The 24,920-nt window shown below is 38.9% G+C and overlaps 3 protein-coding genes and 1 long non-coding RNA gene across 6 annotated transcripts in view; 2 read left to right on the forward strand and 2 right to left on the reverse strand.

The window, feature by feature from the left end:
* Nucleotides 1-257: 257 nt before the first annotated feature.
* LOC105838675 (pyrethroid hydrolase Ces2a) lies at nt 258-3,984 on the forward strand. The gene is made up of 7 exons (XM_012684403.3): nt 258-734; nt 1,710-1,995; nt 2,082-2,267; nt 2,341-2,620; nt 2,692-3,167; nt 3,247-3,532; nt 3,608-3,984. The coding sequence occupies exons 1-7, from the start codon at nt 477-479 to the stop codon at nt 3,900-3,902; spliced, it is 2,067 nt and encodes a 688-aa protein (XP_012539857.1). The 5' UTR covers nt 258-476; the 3' UTR covers nt 3,903-3,984.
* On the reverse strand, nt 1,335-2,097 carry LOC118646649. Its single transcript, XR_004964156.1, has 2 exons — nt 2,011-2,097; nt 1,335-1,940 (listed from the first exon to the last, which is right to left on the reverse strand). It is a non-coding gene; the product is annotated as an uncharacterized LOC118646649 (long non-coding RNA).
* On the reverse strand, nt 3,445-7,311 carry LOC105838674. The gene is made up of 9 exons (XM_012684402.3): nt 6,951-7,311; nt 6,470-6,862; nt 6,015-6,361; nt 5,748-5,927; nt 5,395-5,662; nt 5,075-5,278; nt 4,711-5,003; nt 3,991-4,594; nt 3,445-3,567 (listed from the first exon to the last, which is right to left on the reverse strand). The coding sequence occupies exons 1-9, from the start codon at nt 7,062-7,064 to the stop codon at nt 3,550-3,552; spliced, it is 2,421 nt and encodes an 806-aa protein (XP_012539856.1). The 5' UTR covers nt 7,065-7,311; the 3' UTR covers nt 3,445-3,549.
* Nucleotides 7,312-7,401: 90 nt separating this feature from the next.
* LOC105838677 overlaps nt 7,402-24,920 on the forward strand; it is a 50,093-nt gene continuing 32,574 nt past the window's right edge. The window contains exons 1-2 of one of the 3 annotated variants that reach the window (XM_012684406.3): nt 7,402-7,497; nt 8,124-10,107. The gene's annotated coding sequence lies outside the window, so the exon portion shown is untranslated. Of the gene's footprint in view, nt 7,498-7,833; nt 7,942-8,123; nt 10,108-21,404; nt 21,594-24,920 lie in introns of those variants that run through there. The other 2 variants (XM_012684405.3, XM_012684404.3) reach the window with 2 other exon arrangements.

The raw sequence follows: 24,920 nt of genomic DNA on the forward strand, positions 1-24,920 counted from the left end.
TTACGTTGCAATAATATATTAACAAATGAGATGGATTATATGTCAAATAATAAAAGTAAATAATACATTAGGTTTACATCTAGACAGAAATTTTTTCATCAACAAAAGATTCGATAAACTTAATTAAATATTTTATATTTAATCATATAATAAAAATATATAATTATATATTATTTTATAAATCTTATTATAACATTTTATTGTAATAAAGTCTTATTGCGATTATCTTCTTAAAAAAAAAATTGCAATTTTATATTACGTAATTATGCGGAAACGCTTTCTCAAAAAAATAAAAATTTAATTTTTAATATGTTAAAATTCCAAACCAATAACTTATAAATTAATTTTTTCAGCAAATCCATTTGTACGACAAAGAACAAAGTACATACATCCCCACCAGTTCGTTTACGCCAAACGGCGACAGACCGGTAACAATTCTTTTATTTCAACGCAGTATTTCAACGCACGTATTCGAAATGGATGGACGTGTCGTCTCACTCATTGTCCTTTTACTTTGCTTAATAAAAAATGTCGCAGACGCAGATGTGATTAGACGAAAAAGAATTGTCGGCGGAATTCCGGCCGCGAAGCCTCCCGAGGACGATCCGGTAGTTTTTGTAAATAGAAACGGTCGAGATGCGCGTATTATTGGCATCCGTGATCCTGACAAGGGATTCTATGTTTTTCGCGGAATCAGATTTGGACAACCACCAACCGGTCGAGCCAGATTCCAGGTAAGTCTATAACATATAATAATAAGAATTATAAAAAATACTATATATTATAGTATGTAATATAAACTTACACATACACATTCGACTTATTAATTAAAAATCTTTGCATAATTAGTATTATTTTCTCTTTATACATATTATGTCTAATATTATATAGAATAAAATATTATACAATGAGATATAATGAGACATAATAAGATACAATTAATTTTAGAGCTTTAAATTTTTTTCATAAGTTTTTCTATCAATGTTTTATCCTATATAAGAATATGAATTAAGAATTTAATAACACAGACTTGAGAATCAAAATTTGGAAAGAAAGCAATTACAATTGTTAAACCGTATGTACTATTCATTGAATTAATATTTTTATATAGGCGAATGTACGTGCCGACTATACGTTAACATCTCAATTAAACCGTTATGTGAACTGTGGTACTAAAACAGTACAATATATCCGATAATTAAATTCAATGACCTATGGAATAAACGCATCGCTTTAACGAGCAATCGCGAATAATAATAGCTGTTCCACAGGAACAAAAGGCCGTGGTTTTTTTTATTATGTATTTTTTTACACTATTGTTAATCGATAACGTGATCAGGTTAAACGGAATATTACTTTATCTCTCAGTATATCCTGTCACAACGGCCGAATTTAATAAACTTGATATACGTTATCAGTTCTGTCCGAAAAGTAAAAGGAAACGTCGGAATAAAAACATCACTTATTGCAAAAATTAAATTATTTCAAAAATATTAACTCGCCAATTAAAGCTAATCAAATAATTAAACATTTTTCTATGCAATTTTTTTAAACATTTGCTATATATATATCTTTTCTATATATTTTCATACTAAAATACAAATGTTAAATAATTTTAATAATCGCTATTAATACATTAGTCACTTTTGTATCACCTAATATCATTGTTAAATTAACATCCTTATTTAATAAGAAAAAATAATTTTTAGCGAGCCTCGCCCGTTTATCTCGAAGGTGAATACAACGCCACAACGTGGGGACCTCCTTGCCCTCAGCCCAGCCGCAATGAAACCGGTAGAATTATTGGTAGCGAAGATTGCCTCTTTCTGAACATCTTCACCCCATCGCTTCCGGATTCCAGCGGTGGTTATCCTGTACTGGTGTGGATCCACGGAGGTGGTTTTAGAAGAGGCTCGGCGTGTCAATATGAAATGAGAAATCTTATTAGAAAGAAGCTGGTTGTCGTGTCTATCCAGTACCGATTAGGGACATTAGGTAATTTTAAGATACCTGAGAGAAAGGTACGATGTTAATGTTGTATAGCAAGAAAGGAAAATAATCTCGAGTCTATTTGTTTTCAGGATTTTTGAGTACAGGTACACAGGAGATGCCGGGAAACAACGGTATGTTCGACATGATGCTGGCTATCGACTGGGTGAAGGATTACATATATTTCTTCGGCGGTGATCCCAACAAGGTAGTGGCCTTTGGCCACGGCACCGGCGCCAGTTCCTCTATGATGCTAGCGTTATCAAAATTCTGTGAAAGTAAGCCGCACAGTCTGTCACGCTGTGAACAAATGTTTTTTATTCATCATTGACGAATTATTATGTTCTGCAGATTGCTTTCACGGTTTGATCGCGATGTCCGGCTCCATTTTATCTCACTTCGCTATCGACAAGGACCCCTCCGCGACCGCCAGACACGTAGCATATAAAAACGGCTGTCCGACGGACGATACGCGAAGAATGGTGGACTGTCTGCGAGAATTGCCGGTGGAAAAATTGATCAGCGTCGATTCGGAGTTAGAGAGTATCCGCGCGAATGCCCGAGGTTTCCTTTCCGGCTTAGCCGATCTACTTGGACCCGGTCCCGTCGTAGAAGGTTTCAACGACGGGAGGTAACGGAAATTTACTAAAACCTAAGATTATCTTTCTAAATCAATCAAACTTACTATCAACCACCTTTAAGATCACTTCCGAACTTTATGACCACGTCGCCGGAAGATTCCCTGAAGCTCGGCAATTTTCCATCGATACCGCTATTAACGGGAGTCATGAGGGACGAAACGGGAGGTGCCATTCTCGGTCAATACAAAGACGAAGTGCAAAACAAACTGCGCACGATTCCGGATTATTTGACCAGTGACTTCATACCATATTTGCAAGAAACTATTCCGCATATCGAGAATGGGTCGCGGTTCATTCCGCAAGCTTTCCGCAGCTACTTCGACATGTTTCAAGGTGACGACACTTCGAATATCATTGGGAAAGTCGCGGAAGCTTTGGGCGATTCTCTCTATAATGCTCCCGCTTTTCTAACTGTTGATCGCTGGTCTAAAAAGGCAAATGCGTTTTTGTACACTTTCGATCATAAGGGAAAAAGAAAGTACGGCAAAGACTTTCTCACCGGACTGCCAATCGTCGACGCTAAACGATCCTCGGATGGTATAATTTATAATAATCGATAACATATATATCGCGTTACATTTTTCTTAAAAATATTTTTTAACAATCTTGTTTATAGGTAATTTGAATCACGGTGACGATCTAGGATTTATCTTTAATCGAAACACAATCACCGGTGAAAAAGTGAACGACAACGGAGAGCCGGACGAAGCGGATGAACATGTAACTGACATTTTTACAGATATGATAGCGAATTTCGCGAGAAGTGGTACGATTAGTGTACCTACTGGAAATGTACGTTCAAATGGCAGCACTTGGATACCAGATATAATTCCACAATTCTCGAGTGACACAAATTCCTTCGTCAGTATCACGACAACTCCAAAAAACATGAATAACTTCAGGTAACGTCACAAAGAATTTAAATTTTATTCGGTACCTGAAACATTATTGAACTATTCATCATACATTAACTCCAGATATTGTGAAATGGGATTGTGGACGGTTGCACCAGAACGATTACAATCGTCGACATGCAGTCTGTACAAAGTACCTCTCAAATTAATAGAACAAGGTGCTAAAGAAACGAAATCTGTAATTGAGAAACCTCTCGACACGCTCGACAAGTTTGTTCCCAAATCCGGCCTCAATATCGCGGGAAAATCAACAGATCGGAAGATCGAAGAACCAAAGAGAGCTGATACAACGCAACAAAAAACGAATAATAGATTATTAACAAAGGTACCTATACCGCAGATACCATTCGGCGGTTAAATTATAATACACAATACATTTTTACTTTATATATGATTTTTTATTGTAAAAGTACATGAAATAAAAGCATTTAATCGTTCGACTTTACCTCGTCATGAAACAAACTTAGAGATTGTAGTACATCATCATCAATTTCTTCCCATACATCATCTTGCGACGCCTTTTTTTGCGTTTTTTCATTAATTTTAGGACTCATTTTTATCATTTTATCTTTTTTATCGGTGCATGATTCTAAATCTTCAGACTGCTCATATTGTTTCTGTTCTTTCATATCAATAATCGTAGCTAATTCACATTCCATTCTACTGTCAGTAGCAACATTCGAAATTGGATTAATGTCTGTTAAATCCAGTTGACTTTGCTTCTCGTTTTGTATTTTATCTTGTTCTTGTAATACATTTTCGGTCTCTTTCTCTTCGATCTCCTTACATGAATTTTTAACTATTTGAGACTTATTCATATCTATACTATTATTCTCTTCTATTAATTCTATATTTCCATTCTGTATGTCTACTTTAATACATTGTGTCGCAATTATTTTTGGTCGTTTACGTACAAATGCGTCTGCATTTGTATCTGGATCTGCATCTTGAAACTCTTCTTCAGTCCTACTTCTTTTGTCTGACCTGCTAGTAGTAGCAACTTCTTCTATTTGATTTTCAAGGACAAGTTCATCAAATTGTTCAGGTTCCCTAGAAGTTAATATGTATTTCTGTAATCTCTCTCTCTCTCTCTTTCTCTCTCTCTCAAGCTGTTAATAATCTTATACAAACTTTTACATGTATAAATTAAGATTTAAAATACTTACTGTTGTCGAGGTAACTGTAATGTAGGCGCAGCAGGATGTATAATTTTTTCCAATTCGGCAGATGCGAATTTTGCTTCTTGAGCAATATTTAAATTAACATCATAAGCTGCCATATGTGTTATTTCTAGACAGTATTGCACAGGAAATCCCATTGCAACATGTGGATTTATTTGTAAAGCCTTTAATACCCTAAATAATTCCAACCGGCATACGTCATGATCTTTATAAAAATTCTGTTCAGTAGAACCCAAATAAAGATTGTATAATAACAGTATCACAGTATTCTGCACATTCTGAAAGAAATATTCAAAAAAGTCAAAAATAGAAATGCATTATTGTAACAAAGCAAACTTAATGAATTTACCTTGTAAAACGTTTGTTTCAGTAAGACACTACCACTAAAAAGTATGTTTTGCAAAGTAATAAGAGCCTCTTTACATAAATCTGCATCCAGACGTCTGTTTTTAGTAGAAACCTCACCATTATTTAAAATTGCACTATTTTCATACTGATTTTGTTTAAAACGTTTCATCGCTCGTTTAGATAAGTGCTGTGTTTTTGGTTGCACCTAATATAAAATAATTTATTGTAAAAAATCAATTGAAAAACTTTATAATTATTTAAATTTATTATTTATACACACACACATATATATATATTAATAAATAATTATTTGAAACTTACAGATAATACTATGCAATCTCGTTCTGGTGTTACATCCTTCAATATACATGTAACACATTCATTTGCAATTGTCTCTATTCCTGACAATGAATTTGTATTAATTAGCCACGAAGAGAGACATTTGTAAGTGCATATTCTAACTTTCCTGAAAGATTTGCTGTCACTAAATGTCATTTGGTTTTTTTCTAAAGTGACACTTGTCCATTTTAAAATTTGTTGAAATAACTGTAGTATAGTTGTTCCATATGGTACTAATTCCTGAGCAAATCTAAAATAAACATCATATTATGTTACTATCCACAATTATTCTTGATTAAATATATATAAAAATCAAAATTTATACACATATATACCCATTTATAAACGCATCCAAAACTGTGAGCAAGCTAACATGTAATTTTGGCAAGATCATGTATAGCATCTGTTCTTTAAAGGAAGTTTTATTCTTTAAATTTAATGGCGTTATCGCCAATCCTCGACATAAAACTCCTAAAATATCGTGAGGTAGAACAGAATTTTTTGCTTCGTATCCCCTGCAATTTTTAATTAAATATATGTTTCAAGATTCTAACATACATATTATTTAATAAATACAAGATAAATAGATTTTAAATCAGTACCTTAACATTGAGGAGAGATAAATGCACAGATTTGTAAATCTCTGTTTCTGCCCATTGTAATATTGTCTCACATCGTTATCAGAGATGAGTGGTAATTTTAATTGATCCCAGATATCTATACTCTCCAGTTCTATTAAGCCAGAAAATAATTCGTCCATTATAGTATGCAAGTTATTACAGAGTAGTACTTCATTGTATGTTGTTGCAGTGTATATAGATTTAGATGGTGGTGGTTTAAATGAGCGTTCTGTTGCTTTGGATAGAAGAACGTAACATTTTGCACTCGCATTAACCAAATTCTCTTGTGTGGAATCAATTTGTAGTAATATCATTTTCTTTATCAATTCCTGAAAAAAATGTTAAAACAGTAATTTGTTATGTATAATTTTTCATAATAATTAGAATTAATTGCAGTGTAAAATATTTAGTTAAACAAATTTTGTCCATTATGTTACCTGTAATTTCTCACAAACTTCGGAGTAATGATAAATTAGAATAGCCAACAAGTAATAGACTGCTCCACATTTTGCATCTGGTTGTAGCGTGCTGAGAATATTTACAAGCTGTTTCACATGTTGCATAGAAATCTGTTTGTGTAATTCTGGAATTTCCTTGCAGTATTGGACTAAAACTCCCAACACTTTACATGCTAGTATCAATTCTTGTATGCTGCTATGCACGTTTTCCAGTACTTTAGTGGCATTGACTATCCAAAATAAACCATACTTGGAAAAGATATCGTTAGAACACGCAGGCAAAATCTTGTCCAGGACAAGTAGAAAATTGCTTCCTGACTGATTTATACGAGAATTGACACTTTTTATGAATGCATTTTGTACAGTGTTGACCTGAAATATAAACGTGAGCGATGCGTTAAAAATAATGCAACGCATATACAAAAGGATGTAAAGAAAATATTAAAAAATAACTTCGTACCTCGTGGCCATCAAACGGCACGTCGTTGTTATCGACCATCAAATCGTGCACCAACGATTCGAACTCCTTCGAATTCACGTCGAAGGAATTCACTAATTCAATTATCGATGTCATTGTTATTTTTTATTACTCTTTTTCATTTATAAAAAGCGTGCTTTCCGAAGTACAGAAGCGGCTTTGAACTATTGAGATTAAATCAGGATTGGCATACGTGCCGAATTTTTTGAAAATCCCATGTAGCAACACTGCATACTTTTTTTTTTTACTGAATACTTCTAACTAAAACAAATTATATGGCACATTTATTCTCTTTGTTAAAAACTTATATGAACATCAAGTGCGTATACGAACACATGCGATCCAAAGCGACCACACGTGACAGACGAGGTTAGAAGTTTCGATAACTCATGTAAGAAAATGCCAGTAGATAGCGACACGATAACCGGCATTCCGAATCGCGCGAACGGTGGCGGACGGAAGACGAAGCCGTTTCTTGCAAATCTTGCAATTGGCGCTATCGAGAATGAGACGATCGGTGAATTAACAGGTAAGCATTACCGTAATCAATCTCGCAATAATATTTTCTATTAATTTAAGTACAATTTAGCGTAAAGAAATGCTTATGATGGCAATGTTGACAATCTGTAAAAGCGCGCATTTCATAATACAATGTATCGCGCGTACGATTGACATCGTGAACGTACGTGTTATACATTATCAGTGTAAACGTTGTGCGAATATCTATCCACAATATAAATTAAAAGCGGGATATGTCATGCGGTTGCGTCGCGTCGCATCGAGCATCGAGTGTGAGGTGTCGATCTTGACGCGTGAAGTTGACCGCGCGATGGCACGGCGTGAACGGCGTCACTTTTAACGCATGAAGTTGACCACGCATGGATAACATATCCTTTTTTTCGTTACGTTCGGAACGAGGCGGACGCGAAACGGATCGGCTCCGATTCCAGTAGCATCGCGAGTCGTCTAATTGGTAAGCGTCACGCGTGTTAACTTTGTGTTGCAGCTCGTTTGAATGCGCACGTCTCAATAATCGTTCGAGCGCGGATCGCGGATCGCGTAACACGCGTCAATCGTGACACGCGAAATTGACCGCGCGCGCGGGAGACGAGAGCCCCCTTCGCCATCTTAATTGCGTTTCTTTCTAACTTGTAGAGCGTAGCAAGATCTTGGCGAATCGAACGCAATCTTGGGCATCGGGGGTGATATACGAGATGAACCGAGACAGATCGGCCCCAGGACGAATGTCGTCGCAATATTTAATTGGTAAATGAAAAGTACATGAAAGTAACATCGATATCGTATTGAGATATAATATTCTGGGGTGCTGTTCCGTAACCACTTACCGACAATTATCGATGTCGTTAAGTGTCGTTGCGCATATTTTTTCATATATCAAAATACATGCGTAAAAACATTTATTTAACGGCATTGATAGTTGTCGATGGTTACGGAACTGAGGCTCAATTCTGTACCGCCTACCGACAAGTATCGGTGTCGTTGCGCAAATATTTTATATGGCAAAAAGCCTACGCAACGACACCGACAGTTGTCGGTAGCCGGTACAGAATAGAAACCCCGGTCGGTAAAAATCTCGCAAGCAAAAGCGGTAAATACCGCACGCGGCGCGACGTCACTCTTGGCGCGTTATTTTTTTTACAAATTATATAATTTTCCTCCACGCGAGGAACGCAAAACCGCCAGGGAACCTTCTCGTCTTTGTTTCGTTTTATCGTTTCGTCGATCCACTTTATGAATTGTATCGGAAACTCCGCGGAGCTCTCTTCACGCATTCGTACGTGAGGCGCTCGGGAATTTAGACGTTACGTAAAAAAACATTAAAAAAGAAAAACAACGTGAATCGCGCTCTGCGAAAACAAAAGGTGCACGATGTATTGTTACACGCTGACGCCGCTATTATTAACCGTCCTCTCCTACCTCCTCAGCTGTTTCTCGGTGCTTTTTAATTGCGTCTCCTATAACATGTTCGCGCCGCGAACGAAAAGGATCACGCATTGTAAACGCAAATGAGAGAATCGCGCTTCGCGGGAGTACTTAGCCTAGATATGCATTTCCACTTCGAGGGGAAAGCTTCGAGTCAATTTTAGCCGGGCTTATCTAACAGCTGCGGCGCTATTTTCATTCTCTTACGTTACATTTTCTTTGTCAATTGTGTTTTCATTTCGTAGCGCATGTTATCTTGTCGCATCGACTCGCACACTTGCATATTTCGGCACAAAAATGTAGGAAAAGTCTGTAAAAGTTTTTATTGCACATAATCACGTGCGGGCGGGTACTTTGAAGTAAACGGGGCGCTTTCGGGTTTCGTTGGTTGATAGATATAATGTTTCTCTAACATTATTTCTTTCTGAAGAAAAATCTCTCGTTATTAATCTCTGAAAAAAAAAAAATTATATAATCTTGAATCGTTTATACAATATTATTTTAATTAGTTCAAAAAGTACACGTAAACGTCGATGTTTTAAACGTTACTTTAGTGTACTTTATTTACTGTCTACGAAACCCTCCTTATTTTGTTTAATCTCGATATCCACCGATCCGGCATATACCCGTTCATACCGAGTGCGTCTCTCTCGTACCCTTTTACCCTTCCGTCCCACGCCCTACCCCCTCCTCCCGAGAGGTGTCTCCCCCTTCCGTGCCCCCCTTCGTTCCCCGTCGGTTGGTTCAGTTCCCCCACCAACCGGTGTCCAGTTATGTTGTGGCGAGCGTCGTTGACTCTAGCGATCGGTATACGTCTCGTCTTTCGCGTTGTTTCGCGAGTCGTATCCTCGAATTTCCATTGGTGACACCGTCGCGCGCGTTTCGCCACACGATCAGTGCGCGTTGGGATCGATCGCGTTGATCTGGATACACCAGCCGCCGTCGTCCCGAGCTACCGGAGCAAAACTACTACGGTGATCGGTCGACGGCTCGCGGGTCGCGGAGCGGACGGCGAAGGTGGCGGCGGAACCGAGGAACGGGAACGAGGAGCATCGGCATCGGCTTGAATCGACTGTGGATATTGCGAGTGGCATATTCGCACGGCGCCGAGGACTCCCAGGCATTTTCGTCTATCGAGGAAAGGCCACGGCGAGAATGCGGCGCGACCGGCCGACGGACGATGGCTGTTAGAACGGTGAGTGGATTTGTATTCGAGTGTATGCGCCGCGCGCGGTTTGTTACAGGTGTGCGTGTGTATGTGTATGTTGATGCACGCGCGCGCGACCGCGCGCCACTGCCATATTAAGACAACGAGAATTCCCGAGGCTTGTCTGGCCGGCGGACACCGGATTTCGGGGACCTCGCGTCGCCCTCCCTTCGTCACCCTGCGTCCCCTTGGGACGCCCTACCGCGCGATACCTTCTGACAGGTGGAATGCGGCGGGTAGGGGCCGTCAGCTTTACGTGAACGATCGCAGCGACGCGAGCGACTCGCTCCGGGGACTCGCGGCGAGTGCATCGTGAGATTCGTCCGATCTGGGGCTAAGTGCGTCAAGTGCGTGATTTCGAATTCGCCGATTTAAAATCACAGGCGTGACACTTATTAACCCCGCGTGAAAGTATTCTTCTCGAGCGCATTGGGCCTTTCCCCCCCCCCCCCTCTCTCCTCATCATTGTTCACAAATTCTTTGGTCAATTATGAAATCGATTGTTTTTTTTTTGGATATTCAAATTACAGACGATTAAAGATAAAGAATTTTTCGTAAATTAAGTTCAGTGACACGAATAAAAGGATTATATATCTTGCAATTGAAATGCACCAAGTCGAAACTTGTCAAAATGAGAAAAGATTTACTTCTACTTGAAATCTTTCGATAAGTAGAAGTATTGATGTTTATAAAAAGTATTTTCATTATTTACATGATTTTGTGCCGTGAGACATCTGGAATAACTATAATAGCGAAATAGAAAAACAATTGCCCGCGGCTTTTCATAAATAGCACTGCGAATAATTAATTCAGAAAAATAACAAGTTTTTACATTAGTTATTATCTTTCATCTTCACAAGATGTTTATCGTCTCATTATTACGTTGAGGTTTTTATCAGACTTCCGCAAAAATGGCTGATTGCCTTCAACTCTAATAGTTTTTTATATTTTTTCATGTTTCCCTATTTCTATAAGAACCAGTAGATTTCGTTGTCGTAAATATAACGTCGGAAAACGTTAGAAGGTCAAACGAGAGAGCACGCGTGAACTTACAGTCGACTTTTCAACACAAATTCCCAGAGAAATTTAGCTAATGAAACACGTATATTTTTCCTTAACAGCCGACATAAAATTTACATATTTACTCCCCAACATTCAAATAGTAGAATCTTGATTGGAGAATGATACGTTATTAAGATTTTTTTTTTTTTACAATTTATTCTCTCCGTTTTTTTTTTTTAATAACGCTTATACGAGTGAATGTAGAAAAGGGAACACGTAGCATATCGGGGTGATCTTTTATCTGATCGACATGGGCGATTCAGATTCGTGCGGGATCTCTCGCCATTGACTTCTTCGTCCTACCGATTAACAACGACACTCATTAAGATTATGAAGCGAGACACGGTGAATTTGACTTTCACTCCGGGTGCACTGCTTTCACCTACCTTAAACCTGCGCTCAGGTCCCAGAAGCATTTCGAAACGAGAGCTCAGTCCGCGCGCGTTGTTCTCTCGTTTCTCTCTCTTTCTCTCTCTCTGTCTTTTTTCGGCGCTCGCATGAGATCGCGTCGTCATCGTCGCTGGGAGGACGAGAGAGACGCAACAAGTGCTCAACTCGGAGCACGTGCGGCAGACTTCCGTTGTGTTGTCGCGTCTGTTTTCGCGCGTCTCTTCCGGCATGCTCAAGTCAATTTGATCGATCCGACGTGGGCCCTCGCGTTTAATCTCGCTTATCGTTCGCGCAGCATCGGGACGTGTCTCGGTAGGCTGAGCCTAGAGCTAAGAGGGCCCCGACGATAACGCCCTACGGGCCCCTCGGCAGAAGATGTTTCATCGTACGCGCGCCGTCTTCCCCCCCCCCCTCCCCTTCACCCCGCAGCTCGCTTTATCGCGCACAATAATCTATTTCCATATCCAATCCGCGGTACGTAACGGCAACAAACGCCATAAATCGTGGACGCTACACGTCTCTCGCTTTGCTCGCGGTATAATAATAATCGCGATATCCGGCGCGTCTCCTCCTCCCCCTCCCCCCCCGTGCGCGTTTCAGGATTTGCATGGCGACGCGTGCGAATCCGTTCTAATTGAATTTTCCCGCGAATGATTCACGACGTTATATCCGATCTCACACACACAGGCGGAGAGAAGAAGAATTAACGACCGAAAGTCCCCGGGTACCAATTCGATCGGCTGTCAGATAATTTTTATTAATAGCGCGAATCCTTGAATTATTAGTAATCTCTCTGCATGGGTTCTCTAACTTCTACTTTTTATTTATTCTTTATTTTATTTTATTTTTTTTTTTTTTAATCGCAAGATCGAACGCCTTTCAGTTGGAACGTGGACGGGATTTCTGGGCGCAGGAAACGCGTGAGGACGACCGCTCGGATCCCGTTCGCGGAACGAGTCGAGGATATTATCTCTCCCCGTGAGTTGCCCCGATATATTACTTACTGCCGTGCCTGATGAATCTTTCATCGTAACCACTATCCTTCCTGATCGTTAAGAGTTAAATCCAGCCGCCGCGCCGAGGAGCGCGGCGTCGTCGTCGCGTGATCAGTCACCGGCGCGGCCCGATTTGAAATTGAGATTCGTCCGATGGAAAATATGAGTTTATATCTCCGCGGGATTACATCGGCGATATGCCCCGGTCCGTGGGCAATCACGCGGGATATTACGCTGGGGATCGCACTTTTCTCACGCGGGCGACGGGAATTACACGTGCGATCTTTGGAATTCCTTTTCTAATCCCGCTATAGGAGAGGGACGACTAATCCGCATAGTCGTTTGGACCTAGTTTACACGTAATCTAGTAATAAACACATACAATCTCGACAGGCAAGAATTAGAGTAAGAGGCAATTTAGAGGATTTAAGAACAATAAGAATAGTAAGAAATGATAAGAATGAAAGTAAGATTCAAGTATACGTTTCATTGTGTAAGCCAACAAAGCTGAAACTTATTTTTAATCTATATATTCTTTCGTATAAAGAATCTTCTTCTTTTTCCCGTGCACGCAATTCAGAATCGACAGAGCTTTATAGGGAAACGGTCTGCTTATTTAAATTAAAGACAGTTTTTATCGCGATCGAAACCCCGGCAATTTACGCTCTCAATCGCATAGCTGAAGGCAGTGACACACTAAGCCACGTGAGGGAAAGTCGTGCGAAAATCCTCGAGAAAATAAGCGGGAGCGTATTACAGTTAGCTCTAAAAGCTATCATTAATCAAAATTGCCTTTTGCAAGCACTACGTTTGTGCGAATTTGAGACGTGTTGCAACACACAACGCTTTAATTATTAATATATTATTGCGAGTCTCGCAATTTGACGTGAAGACACGTGCTGAGACACCAAGCGGCAAAAAACACTTGCCGTTTGCCAAAAATCCATTATATGACGATAATCATGCGATAACCATCTTTTACAACACATATTTATGCGGATAATCGATTAACGCTTAATTAACGATTTGTGTGTGTTTAATATCCGATTTGTTTGTCACAAACAATCTCACGATTACCGATGATAGATTTAACGAGTTATCACGCCATTTATCGTTACGTTCGAGAGCTACGACCGTTCGTTATCGCCCGATAGAAATAATCTCCGCTCGATTTCGGTTCTATTTATAATGACGATAATACGATTTTATGTCAATAAACCCGCTCGCTCGTGCTACTAAATTATTTTCAGCACGTACACGACCCAGAATTCAGCATCCTTATGCTCGATAGTCGATATCGGTGAACGGGTCGCTCATAGAAATGTCACGATATCAAAAAAAGTGATAAATTCAGCAATATTTACTATGCTAAGTTGTTTTATTGATTTGTTATCTTAGTAAAGTATAACGCACATAAATAACATAAAAGATTATAAAAATAGAACTCGAGATTTATGCAAATAAATGCGGCACCATTTTCAAAATTAATCTGATTTCTTTTTACAACTGAGTTTAGAGTTTGCGAGTGCGCGAGAACCCGGTTCGATGATGATAAATATGCCGATTGCACGTGTGTTTATCGGGGTTCATTAGAAAACCGTCGTAAAAAAAGATTGTTACATCTGGTTCAATTTTTTACCTGCGTGTAAAATATTTCCCAATACACAGCACCTGATGCACAGCTCGACCGTCGTTTACGTCACACGCGAACAAATCGGGCTTATCTAAATACTTTGCTAAGCATATTTGGCATTCAGCGAGGTATCGCTACATCCGGATATCTCTGCTGCGCAGGCACGTTTCTCGCGTTGCGCAATTACTGCGCGAGAAAGAGAGAGAACAATTGGGGAACATGAAGGAAAAGAGAGTTAGGTACAGAGATAGAAGTGAGGAAACCAAGAAAGAAATTATAACAACAATATCAATATAATAATGAAATTAATTTATTGAAATCTTAAAATAAGAACAAATAATAGCTTAACAATTACAGATGCTTATAGATTAAAGATGTTTAACAAGATCATCATAAACAATAAACATATCGAGCTAATAATAAATATGAGAGCAGATTAGATATTTTCTTTAGCGTACAAAGAGGTAAATATAACTAAAAGAAATAAAAAACAACAAAGAGATATCAAAAAGGAAAATAAAAGTACATGTTGTTATTTTTATCGAAATTATCACGCCTACGAATCATCGATTATCTCAATACTATACCAGTGACTGTCAAGTGCTTGTCAAGTGCAGAAATACGTCGTAGTTAAAATTAAACACAAATTTTTTATTTTTATTTTCTGCGTATTGCTCATTGTTTGTAGATAATTAATCGAGATAAGTATCCAAATTAATAGTTGTATTTTTCAATTCGATTAGTTTTTAAAGTCACACACACACAGACTAAAAGAAGCGTAGATTCACCGTGCCGAGATTAGATTGTCCCCAGCGAAGTAATAACAATACATGATTATTTTTTCACGACGAAACCGCGAATAACGATGACTAATCATTTGTATACGTTTTCTGAATCGCCGCTTGTGGCAAAGATGCTGTCGTGGCATCGAGTTATGCGGATCGCGTGATAACGAAAAATATATTTGTGCCTGACATTTGATGCACAATCGCAAATTATATTTTCACGCAATACAATACAATACGAAAAAAAAAATGGCTTGACAAAAATAGCTTGCGTGTATAGCGAATCTGGATATCTCCATTTAGATATGCAAAATCAGGAAAAATAAAACGTTTTAAAACTCAGGATCAAAGTCACGAAAAATAAAGCATTCGTGCATCTTCTTCTGATTTGTGTAGATCACGCCTTTAACATGAATATACATGAATTACGTAATTGATACCACCGCAATTTACAAACGTGCTTTTTTTCGATTCCTCGTTTATATTTCTTTTTATAATCTGATTTGCAACTATGATATATTCAAATTACAAAAAAAAAGCATCTTAAATTTACAAATGCGGTTTCTTTTTTCTCCGATTTCTCGTTTACATTTTATAATCTGATTTGCAAACCGTTATATATTCATGTTACAGAAAAGCACGTTAACTTTTGTAATTAAATCATTAAAATTTCTTCTATACATGACCTTTAATTTCGAAATAAAAGAATATTCTCCGACAGCTCTTAATACTTTCGAAATATCTGCTGACATCGTAAACTACGAAAGATCTCGTTCCGACATCCACGCGACCTCTCCAATTTGTTTAATCGTCGACTAGGGTCAACTCGATTAAAAAAGGTTACTCGCCCGACCGCGAATAATCTCTATTAGGTATGTCGTTGCCTTTCTTCATCTCGCACTCCATCTCGCGCAGCATTCGTGACTCTTTCACTCTAAATCTACAATTACACATTTCCCGTGTAATTATTAACAATTGTGACATATTTTTGCAACGTTATTTGTTATATATTTCGTATAATGTCGCAGGATCACAGAAACGTCGTGGAAATATACATGTATTTTGTCATGGCGAAGGAAGCAGCTTTAATTCTTGCATTAGCCGTGCGATATCAAACACGATTAAAGTTATGTAAAAGATATCTCGCCAGTTCTATTTCACTGCTTAAAAAAAACATCAATTGGCTATTTGCATTTTGCGAAGAAGCTGCTTGTACACACATGCGCGTTATAAAAATCGTTTAAGGTATATATACTTTTGAAGATGCATCACATTGCACGTGAGAATACTAGCGATTGTTCTGTGTTTGCGCAGTGATAAAAATCAGATATCCAACGTTAATTATACGCATCTAGAAGCATCTTAATGCATCTTAATGCATCCTAACACTACCGGAAGCAATTTTAACAAGCGTGATTTACAGTGGAAAATTCTTTATATATTTGAAACGAGTTACACTGATTGCGCCAAAACTGTAAATGATTTTCACCATTATTTGATAAAAAGCAATAATATAAAGATCTCGTTGAAAAAATGGAATTATTCAATTAACGCCCATACATTTTAGTAATTAAATAATAACTTTATTATTTCTACAACAATATATTTTTAAAAAATATACATATATATGTATACATCTACATTTTACGATTGAAAGTGCAAATTTAAATGAATAAATCTTGTTCCATTACAAAACATCGTATCAATTTATAACACAATATACTTTAATCACATCTCGCCTCTGCAATTATGGATTATCGTGCTAAGAGAAGAGAGAGATCCTTAGTTATTCACAAAAGTTATTTATTTTTTATAATCCCACAAATTTCTAGACGCATATGTCGTGCTAAGTGGCCAATGGCTTTCTCCTGTAAAAAAAAAAGACATGCGATTTTGTAAACGGATGGAAACTCGCCGTTTCTAACTTAACATTCAGTCCGTTTATCCTTCCTATCCTCGCGTGATATTCCGCACGCGGTTCAATTGTATTTCGCGATATCGCAATTTTGCAATACACCCGCATTGGCACGCACACTTGCGAACGCATCCTGCATGCTCACGAAGCATTAACGCCGATCGCTTTAGCTGTCACATAAAAGGAATGGCACTGCTTACTTCGATACTATCAAATAAGTAGATACGCGATAGAGAAGAAGATAGCGTATTTAAAGGAGATAGTGTTACGTCGAAATATAAAGAAATAAAAATTTGTACAAATAATTGCAGGCTCGAGATTGATGAATTAATATATAATATTTCTTTCGTATTATTTGATTGAAAACGGAAAGACACGATCAAAGATATGAATCATTATACAAGGAACGTTACTCATCGTATGACGTATTCAACAGCGTATCCTGGAAATTAATTAATCAAAAAATGAAAAAATCATGCATTTATTATACGTTTTAATATGAGCAATTTACGTAAAATTTATGCAGGTATGTGTGTTTAGATTCGTAACCGTAAATTTATCGATTTGTCATTTATTACTCATTTTCACACGATTATACGCAATTTTAATAAATTTTAATAAATTAATAATTACGGCATTTTTTGCAACAATACAATTTTGCTTTTAAGGCTTATCAGTTGCGTGACATTTTTCCTATATAAAACTGTGAAAAATATTTATAACAAATTAGCCGAAATGTGCAATAATACAACAACAGGTATATCCATCATACAAATCTCAAGTGCAATACTGTGTATTTATCTGTGATACAATCAAACTTCGTTCCGGCAATCTGTGTACGTTGCGTACGTTTGGCGCTTGTTTATTTTCTTTTGCGGCGCGCGGTATAGCCGAGGTCATCATATGATCATTCGCACGAAGTATATTCGAATGGACAAGTGGTGGATTCTCGCATTGCTTACCGATCGCGACGGTCAAACGGCAGGCGCGAGTTCCCACGAGCAATTAACGACGGAATCACCTTGACGATTAACTATTCGGAGGTGTTGTTCCTGGCGGGTACATCCTGTTTTTCGAAGCGGATATATTTCTCTTAAGGTGCCTTGGAAGCCAGTGGGACTATATCATTCTCCGTAGACGTCACCTAGATTTCCTCTGTGACTCGGGGTGCGCTTCGCTCCGTGAAATTCGAACGGAAATTGTGGACTGGTGTGTTTCATTTCGCTTTGTTTCCGATACGTGGGATATAATTAGAGCGCGTCGCGCTCTAAAATTTTCGTCGATCTAGATGGAACTTGTATCTTGATTATTTTCGGATTGTTGGCGTTAAGTAAGACGGGTCGAGCGACTCGAGTAAAGAAAAGCCGCGATACACCGGTCGCGTCAGGTAGCAATTAACTTAAAATTCGCGGCGCGTGATTATTTTGACGACGAATTGGTTAACCGTCGACTTTTTTGCGACGTACAGCTTTTTCTCTCGTTTATCCGCGGTCGCTTTGCTTTCATCTGCGCGATGGGACTCGTTCCGCGTGTCTTCGCGCTATTACCTCTCGAATTGCGATTATTCCGTGCGAACAATTGACTGTTATCGGTCCGAGCGTTTAACTAACACTTGATAGTCACGGTTCGTAAATGCAATTTATCGAAATAGATATCTTTAGCGCGATTTAGTCACTCGAGGATGACAGGCAACGGGAATTCTGATGGTAGAATAAAAAAATGATTGTTTTGCCTACGATGATATAATATCCGGCTACGATAATCCGGATTGTAACAAATCGGTTAATTCAAACAACGGAAGTTTATATGCGATAAATCGATCAGCAGTAACGTTTCGTGCATTTCGTGAGATAGCGCATCTCTCATGCGATTAATATCGGGAGAGCGCCATGTAAAGTGTCGCGATCGTAATTAATCGCGTTTTCGCAAGTGTTGTGTTAAATAAACGCAACGATAGGAGATGAGAGTAGGAGGAAGCCTGGGAGGTATCAAATGTCGGCGGAGCAACTACGAGATAATTTACTATTCATTATTCCAGAATTAATTATCAATTTCCACTTACATGAGTGATGGAATAAGAAAACTCGGTTGTGGTATTTTATAGAAACTTAGATAATATTTTATGTTTTATTTTAAAAGATTAGAATTTTCATTGTATTCGGTACTTTCTCGAATTTACTTTTCAAATTTTAAATAACTTTTTATTGATTGTATGTAGTTAAAGAACATCAAAAGACGTAATAAAAAGAGTTTATTTCAAAGCTGAATTGAAAAATTTTCTAATCTTGCTCTTTGAATAACATTCCTGGAAAATCTGAGAAATGCACAGAATCTATGGGCCTTGTATTATATGAAATAAAAGCAACTTGATTTTTAATTTAAAAATTATTGTGATTTCAATGTATTTTTATGTCGTGTTTTCCGATTTTTAGTTAATTTCTAGATTTCACTATTATTGTATGATATTGTAAGATACTTTACATAATAACAATATATAATTTAAACAATTTGCATTCAAATTATATAGGAAGAAGTATTATATATAATTAACAGAGGCAGAATTATTTTTCCTGCTTTTTTTCTGTAAAAAGAGAGATACACGCTCGGTATTCCGGTAATTTTCGTTAACAACGGAACATATTAGCAACATGGATCATTACAGCGAAGTAAACTTAAGCGCGATGATGATGCGGGCGGGTAAACGCACCGTACTTTCACCAATTACGAACGGGCGACGAAAGTTATTTTTCGTGCTTTGAATTTACACATAAAATTCTAACGGAGTATTACTCATCGGCCGCTTTCCTTCGGAGAGTTAACGTCGATTGCTAAATCATTTACCATAGCGTTAGAAGAAATCACACTTCCGTTGCAAGAGCAATAACCTTCATGTTAGTCAAACTTTTTTACACGTATCGCAAATGCAATATAATTTTTATCAACTAACACATTCTTTTGTGAGTATAATGTACTTCCTATTTAATAGATCTACCTTATTTAACTTTTTTGTATAATTGAAGAAATACGGAAACTCTATAACTTAATAAAATATCGTTTAATATTGATATTTACGCTTGACTTCTGATTGAGAAAATTACGAACGTCAAGTACCAAGTGCCTGACGTTACGTAGACACAGAAATTGCACGTTTTTATTTCGCTGCGAACGATGGGCGAACAATAGCCGAGGGAAAAACCAGGTATATTTTAAGACACAAAGGACACACAAACCACATTCGCGTGTAAGGCCGCGCGATTGCGTCTCGTTCATTCACTTGAAGATGTCGCGGGTATACTTCCGCGGACGTTTCGTGTCGTATTGGCGCGTATAGGCACGTATGCACCATCTTCTTCTGCGTGCGTGGAAATTGCGTAGGTGTACGGCGCATTGCGTTAATGACACCGTTGCAAATAAACTACCGCCCCTTCCGGTACTTTGCAGCGTCGTGCTCATTCCATTTATTCTTAATTACTAGTGACGGCATATTTCGCTCGCCGAGGCAACACATGGACGCGTTTACGAGCTAGTTATCGCACTTCACGTTTCGTATCTCAATCCGACGTTACTAAAGGATATGACAAACTTCAGATATGATAAACACAGTGTTATTTTCACAACTACTCTCTGTCTGGCATTGTAATGTAAAGAAAGGTCTTAAGTGAGCTCAAATCAATTATGCTATCCCAGCTTTGTTGATATAATTTGAATCCAAGAGTTAAGTCCAGTTTGAAACGTTCTAAAAATTGTGTATTATTACCTAAGCTCTTAGATTATTTCGGATTTAATAAGCATCATCTTAATAATCGTACCGTGTACCTTAGTAACTCCAGATTAAATTCTTCAAATGCTCTTATCAAAGCAAGGTTTTTTTAAAAACAGAATTTTGATTCAGGGTTTAGTCACTGTGATATTTACTGACGTATCTCAAGAAAATGTGATAAGACAAGTTCGATTAAGTCTTGAATAAATTCCAATGGCAAAGGCCACTCGGGTGTGCAATCGTATTTCACAGTTCATTCACTAATTACCATAATACAAAAATATTACATAAAATTATTAATTTTATATTATATGTAATATTTCTATATATAATGCAAAATTAACAAACGTATATCGATTATTAGTTATTATTATCTATTATTTCGAATCTCGCGCAAAGCGGTGGCTCCCAGCCCAACACCATCTTAATCCGGAGAGCCTGATAATGATTTACGACCATTAGCCCGGCCCTGAATAATTGCGTCTACCTTAATTGCGAGTGCATCTGCACAGGTGCACACCATTAACGCGCGCCATTGTACACGCTCGCGTACCATACACACGCGCACACATAAATAAATATCCGCGCGTGTTACATACCTATCTACCTCTCTACCTTCCTACGAATGCCGAACTGTTGACCAACCGCTCACCGCGAGCGAGTAGACGCCATCTATAGCCCGACGTCGTTTCGCGGGTTTCGCCCGGCGAGCAATCGCGTCAGTTCAGTCAGTCGGTGCTCAACTGCCGTGGCCGGTGCGTGCGTTGTGTAGGCGTCTCTCTCGCGGGATCGATATCGTACCGAAGGAAGGAGTTCGACGCGCTCGCGTCCCTTTGCTACGAAACAAAAAAAAAAACACCACCATACGGAAGCGTCATCCTCTCGCGAGGCGAGATCCGATCATCCTGCGTCCCCGACGTGCAAATAAAAACAGGTAGGCGTACATATAAATCAAGAAATCAACGTTGACGAGAAAACGATTTTTCCAGACCACCGTCGCGCCTCCCGTGCACGAATTGTAAATTGTTTCGAGCTGGGCGAATTCCCGCCGCGCATCTGTTTATAATTTTCATCGGCTCTTCAAACATAGCACGGTGGTAGGGAAAATCACGCATCACGGCCGGTAAACACCGAGCGTAAAATTAACTGAATGAACGGTACTGATTGCGAAATGCCGATGAATAAATAATGATCTTTGGCATTTCGAAATTATTGAGAGGCACAGCACACTCGCGCTGCGCCCTGCGATTTTGTGTAATGTATTTACACTTTATGCGGTTTTCCATATCGGCTTTTCGTGGTCGGAGAGCGCGCGCCGTCCGTCCTATAAATTTTTCGATAAAATCTCGGGGGGCGTATATCGATCTCGACCGAGGGCAAACTTGTCCGTGCATGCACCGGGGGGTTGCAGTTGCGCCGCACCGACAATTTAACTTACCTAACTTTGATTAGCCCTCTATTCCTTACGTTCCTTTCTGGATTGCGCGTGCGCGCGACGTGCGGGGGAACAAAGAGGATCGAAAATTGAATCAGAGTCTTAATTGTCGCTCTCCGATTCGATTTTCTCGGGGCGCACGGAACCATCTCTCTCTCGGTGTGTCTGAAAATGGGCGCTGAAGATATTTGCACAGCTGGCAGGGTGACGGCGACAGCGATAAGTGATTAAGTAATTAAGAGAGACGGAAGCGTCGCGGATGATCATGAGGAGGTCCCCCGGAATCGCGACGATAATTTACCGAGATTAATTTAACTCGCACTCGTTACCGGCTCGCTAGATAATTAAAGTATAATTAAAGCAAACAAGTCAAATTGCTGCGCAATTAAAATTAGGCGGATTGCAGATGTCGTTTCCCACGCGAGAACTCGATCCGTCCGTGCGTATTAAATCCGAGACACTTGTGCGGCGCGCACGAGATAAAACTCAGCGGCCAGATTCGACTCGAGGCAAAAAAAAAAACGCCTTTGCTCGAGGAATTCGCGAATGAAAGTTCGCCGGCGGTGGAGGTCAAGATATCCTATATATGAAATATCTTAACATTTAAACCGTTGGCCATGGCTTATATCGCCTGACACAGAAATGCCTCATTATGTTTTAGAATTTACAATTTTGAAGGAGATCGAAGGAGATGGTTCTTCTCTTTTTTTCTCTGGCGAATCTCGGCGCTGGGTAAAGTTCGGCGTAAAGTTCTGGGTTTTGTCTGTTTATTCGTGTACGATGCAAAACAAATTCGTCGGCCGGAAAAATAATTCACGAAAATGTGCCGGCGGCTTTAATTAAACGCGCGTCTGGAATCTGCGGATTAACGCGTCTGTTTTCCGTGACGAGTCTTTCACACGCGTTAACTTTGAAATTCAGCACGCCTAACCTTGCGTGCTAATTAAAATATAAAAAAAACTCTCTTAAAACGCAGCTCACTTGAGGTTTAGCGGGCAGAGCTTAAAATATTTCTTAATTTTCTCTCGCTCACGATCCGAATGCCGATGATTGAAACAAATGGCGTCTTTTCCTTCGAACGGACTTTTGATATTTACCCTGCTGTCGAGGCACCCGGTATGGATACTAAAAATAAGGTCGAATACCGACCCTCTTTCAATTTGCCAGTCAATTGCTCGGTTTGCTCGCGCGTGATATCGGCCCTGAAATTATCAATTCCATCTCGCAGCCTCGTGTATCCTCGGATCTCCTTCGTATTACGCAACATCCGTCGTTACATCCAATATAACATCTTTACGGCGTAACTCGTAATGAGGATGCCCATCGATCGATAATCTTCTGCATTCTGCGATACGACGGCGGAGATATACTCATGGTAATTGGTACGACGCGCCATGACACGAATATCATTCGAGAGTCTGTTACGTAATCCCGTTAAAATCCGCGTGCACCGCAGGGCCGATGATGATTAATCGTAGCGTGCTAAGCGCAACGTTTTGTTGTCCCTTTTCCTTGCTGGAGATGATGTCCAGATGAATTTTTCGCGCGAGTGTGTAATTTTAACTTCTCGCAGGCACCTTTCTGAGATGTTAGGTGTGTTTGCAGATATATCTCTTTCTCCGAAGTGTTCAAAAGGAAACAGTGGATGCCCCAAAGAAATTAGTTTACTTTAATTCACCACGTTTAAAAATGTATACTGCAAAGATTACTTATCAGTAATCGCTGATATATTTCTAATTAAACAAGATAATTAAATGAAATAGATAATTATTATTTTTTTCCGGAGCTTGTTACCGCACGGTCAAAGTAAAGAGATATATTCTTCGATCATTAATATATAAAATATATTAAGATATGTTGCTAAATTTATTTTGAAAATTATAAAATGTATATCCCTTATTCTTGTCAAACTACAAAAATGGATTTATTATAAAAAGGCGATAGAACGATAAATCCGTTATAATTATAATTCTATATTCTTTTTTTTTCGCTACCTTGATGAATTATAGTTAATTACTGGAGAATTATCGAGTCCTCAAACACATTAGCGGGAAAGGATTAAAACCGGTTTTTTGGGTACCGTAACCTTGCCATCTAATTTCATTTGCCTCCGGACAGCAATATTACCAGCAGGTGAAACATGAGAGATAGGCCATTTCTGTCGCTTTAACTTTGTCTAGTTGTGTCTGTAGTAGTACTTGCGCTCTTGCAGAAATCCTAAATAAACACTTGTGCGCGTAAGATTCTCTCGTAGAAAAATTTTGGTGAATGCAAATAATGATTGCACCAACGGGATTACTTGTCGGGATCTATCCGTTGCATATTAACGCCAAACAAAGTGACTATTAGTCTATTTAAAAACGTGCATAAGATCGTAAAATACTGTTTAATTAGCACTTCTCCGTAACGCCGTTTAATGCTTTTCTTGCACGTGGCTATAATATGCTCGCCATGTGTTTGCGATGTTTGCAATTTCAAAATGTCATCCTAAATATTGCTGGCGACATAAATGAGCGATCGGTTCTCGATGTACCAATGCAACCCTCCCCCTTCCCCCCAAAAGTGTCACGGTCCTCATATCTACTACGACTTTTTTCCGTGAGAGTTGCAAACTGCGCGGTATCCTAAATCCCTCTCCACGTGACGGGAAATCATAATGGCGCGATGCACAGCCGGTGCAATATAACGTTAACGAGAAAATTAGGGAGAGAGAGAGACGCGCGATTAACAGCTGCCTGGTGGACAAGTCGGAACGCTTTTCGAAATTACCAGCACGAGGAGAGATAATCGGCCCAAACCACAAGGAAGTGCGGAGAGCGAGTTCTG

The sequence above is a fragment of the Monomorium pharaonis genome, chromosome 7 (assembly GCF_013373865.1).
Source record: "Monomorium pharaonis isolate MP-MQ-018 chromosome 7, ASM1337386v2, whole genome shotgun sequence".
NCBI lineage: Eukaryota > Metazoa > Arthropoda > Insecta > Hymenoptera > Formicidae > Monomorium > Monomorium pharaonis.

Bases quoted from the DNA above. Each gene is read 5' to 3' on its own strand.
- LOC105838675 (XM_012684403.3), top strand. From the start codon at position 477: ATGGATGGACGTGTCGTCTCACTCATTGTCCTTTTACTTTGCTTAATA. The intron at 735-1,709 runs GTAAGTCTATAA...AATAATTTTTAG, and splicing joins CCGGTCGAGCCAGATTCCAG to CGAGCCTCGCCCGTTTATCT. The intron at 1,996-2,081 runs GTAATTTTAAGA...ATTTGTTTTCAG, and splicing joins GTACCGATTAGGGACATTAG to GATTTTTGAGTACAGGTACA.
- LOC105838674 (XM_012684402.3), bottom strand. From the start codon at position 7,064: ATGACATCGATAATTGAATTAGTGAATTCCTTCGACGTGAATTCGAAG. The intron at 6,863-6,950 runs GTACGAAGTTAT...TTTATATTTCAG, and splicing joins TGCCGTTTGATGGCCACGAG to GTCAACACTGTACAAAATGC. The intron at 5,004-5,074 runs GTAAATTCATTA...TATTTCTTTCAG, and splicing joins TGAAACAAACGTTTTACAAG to AATGTGCAGAATACTGTGAT.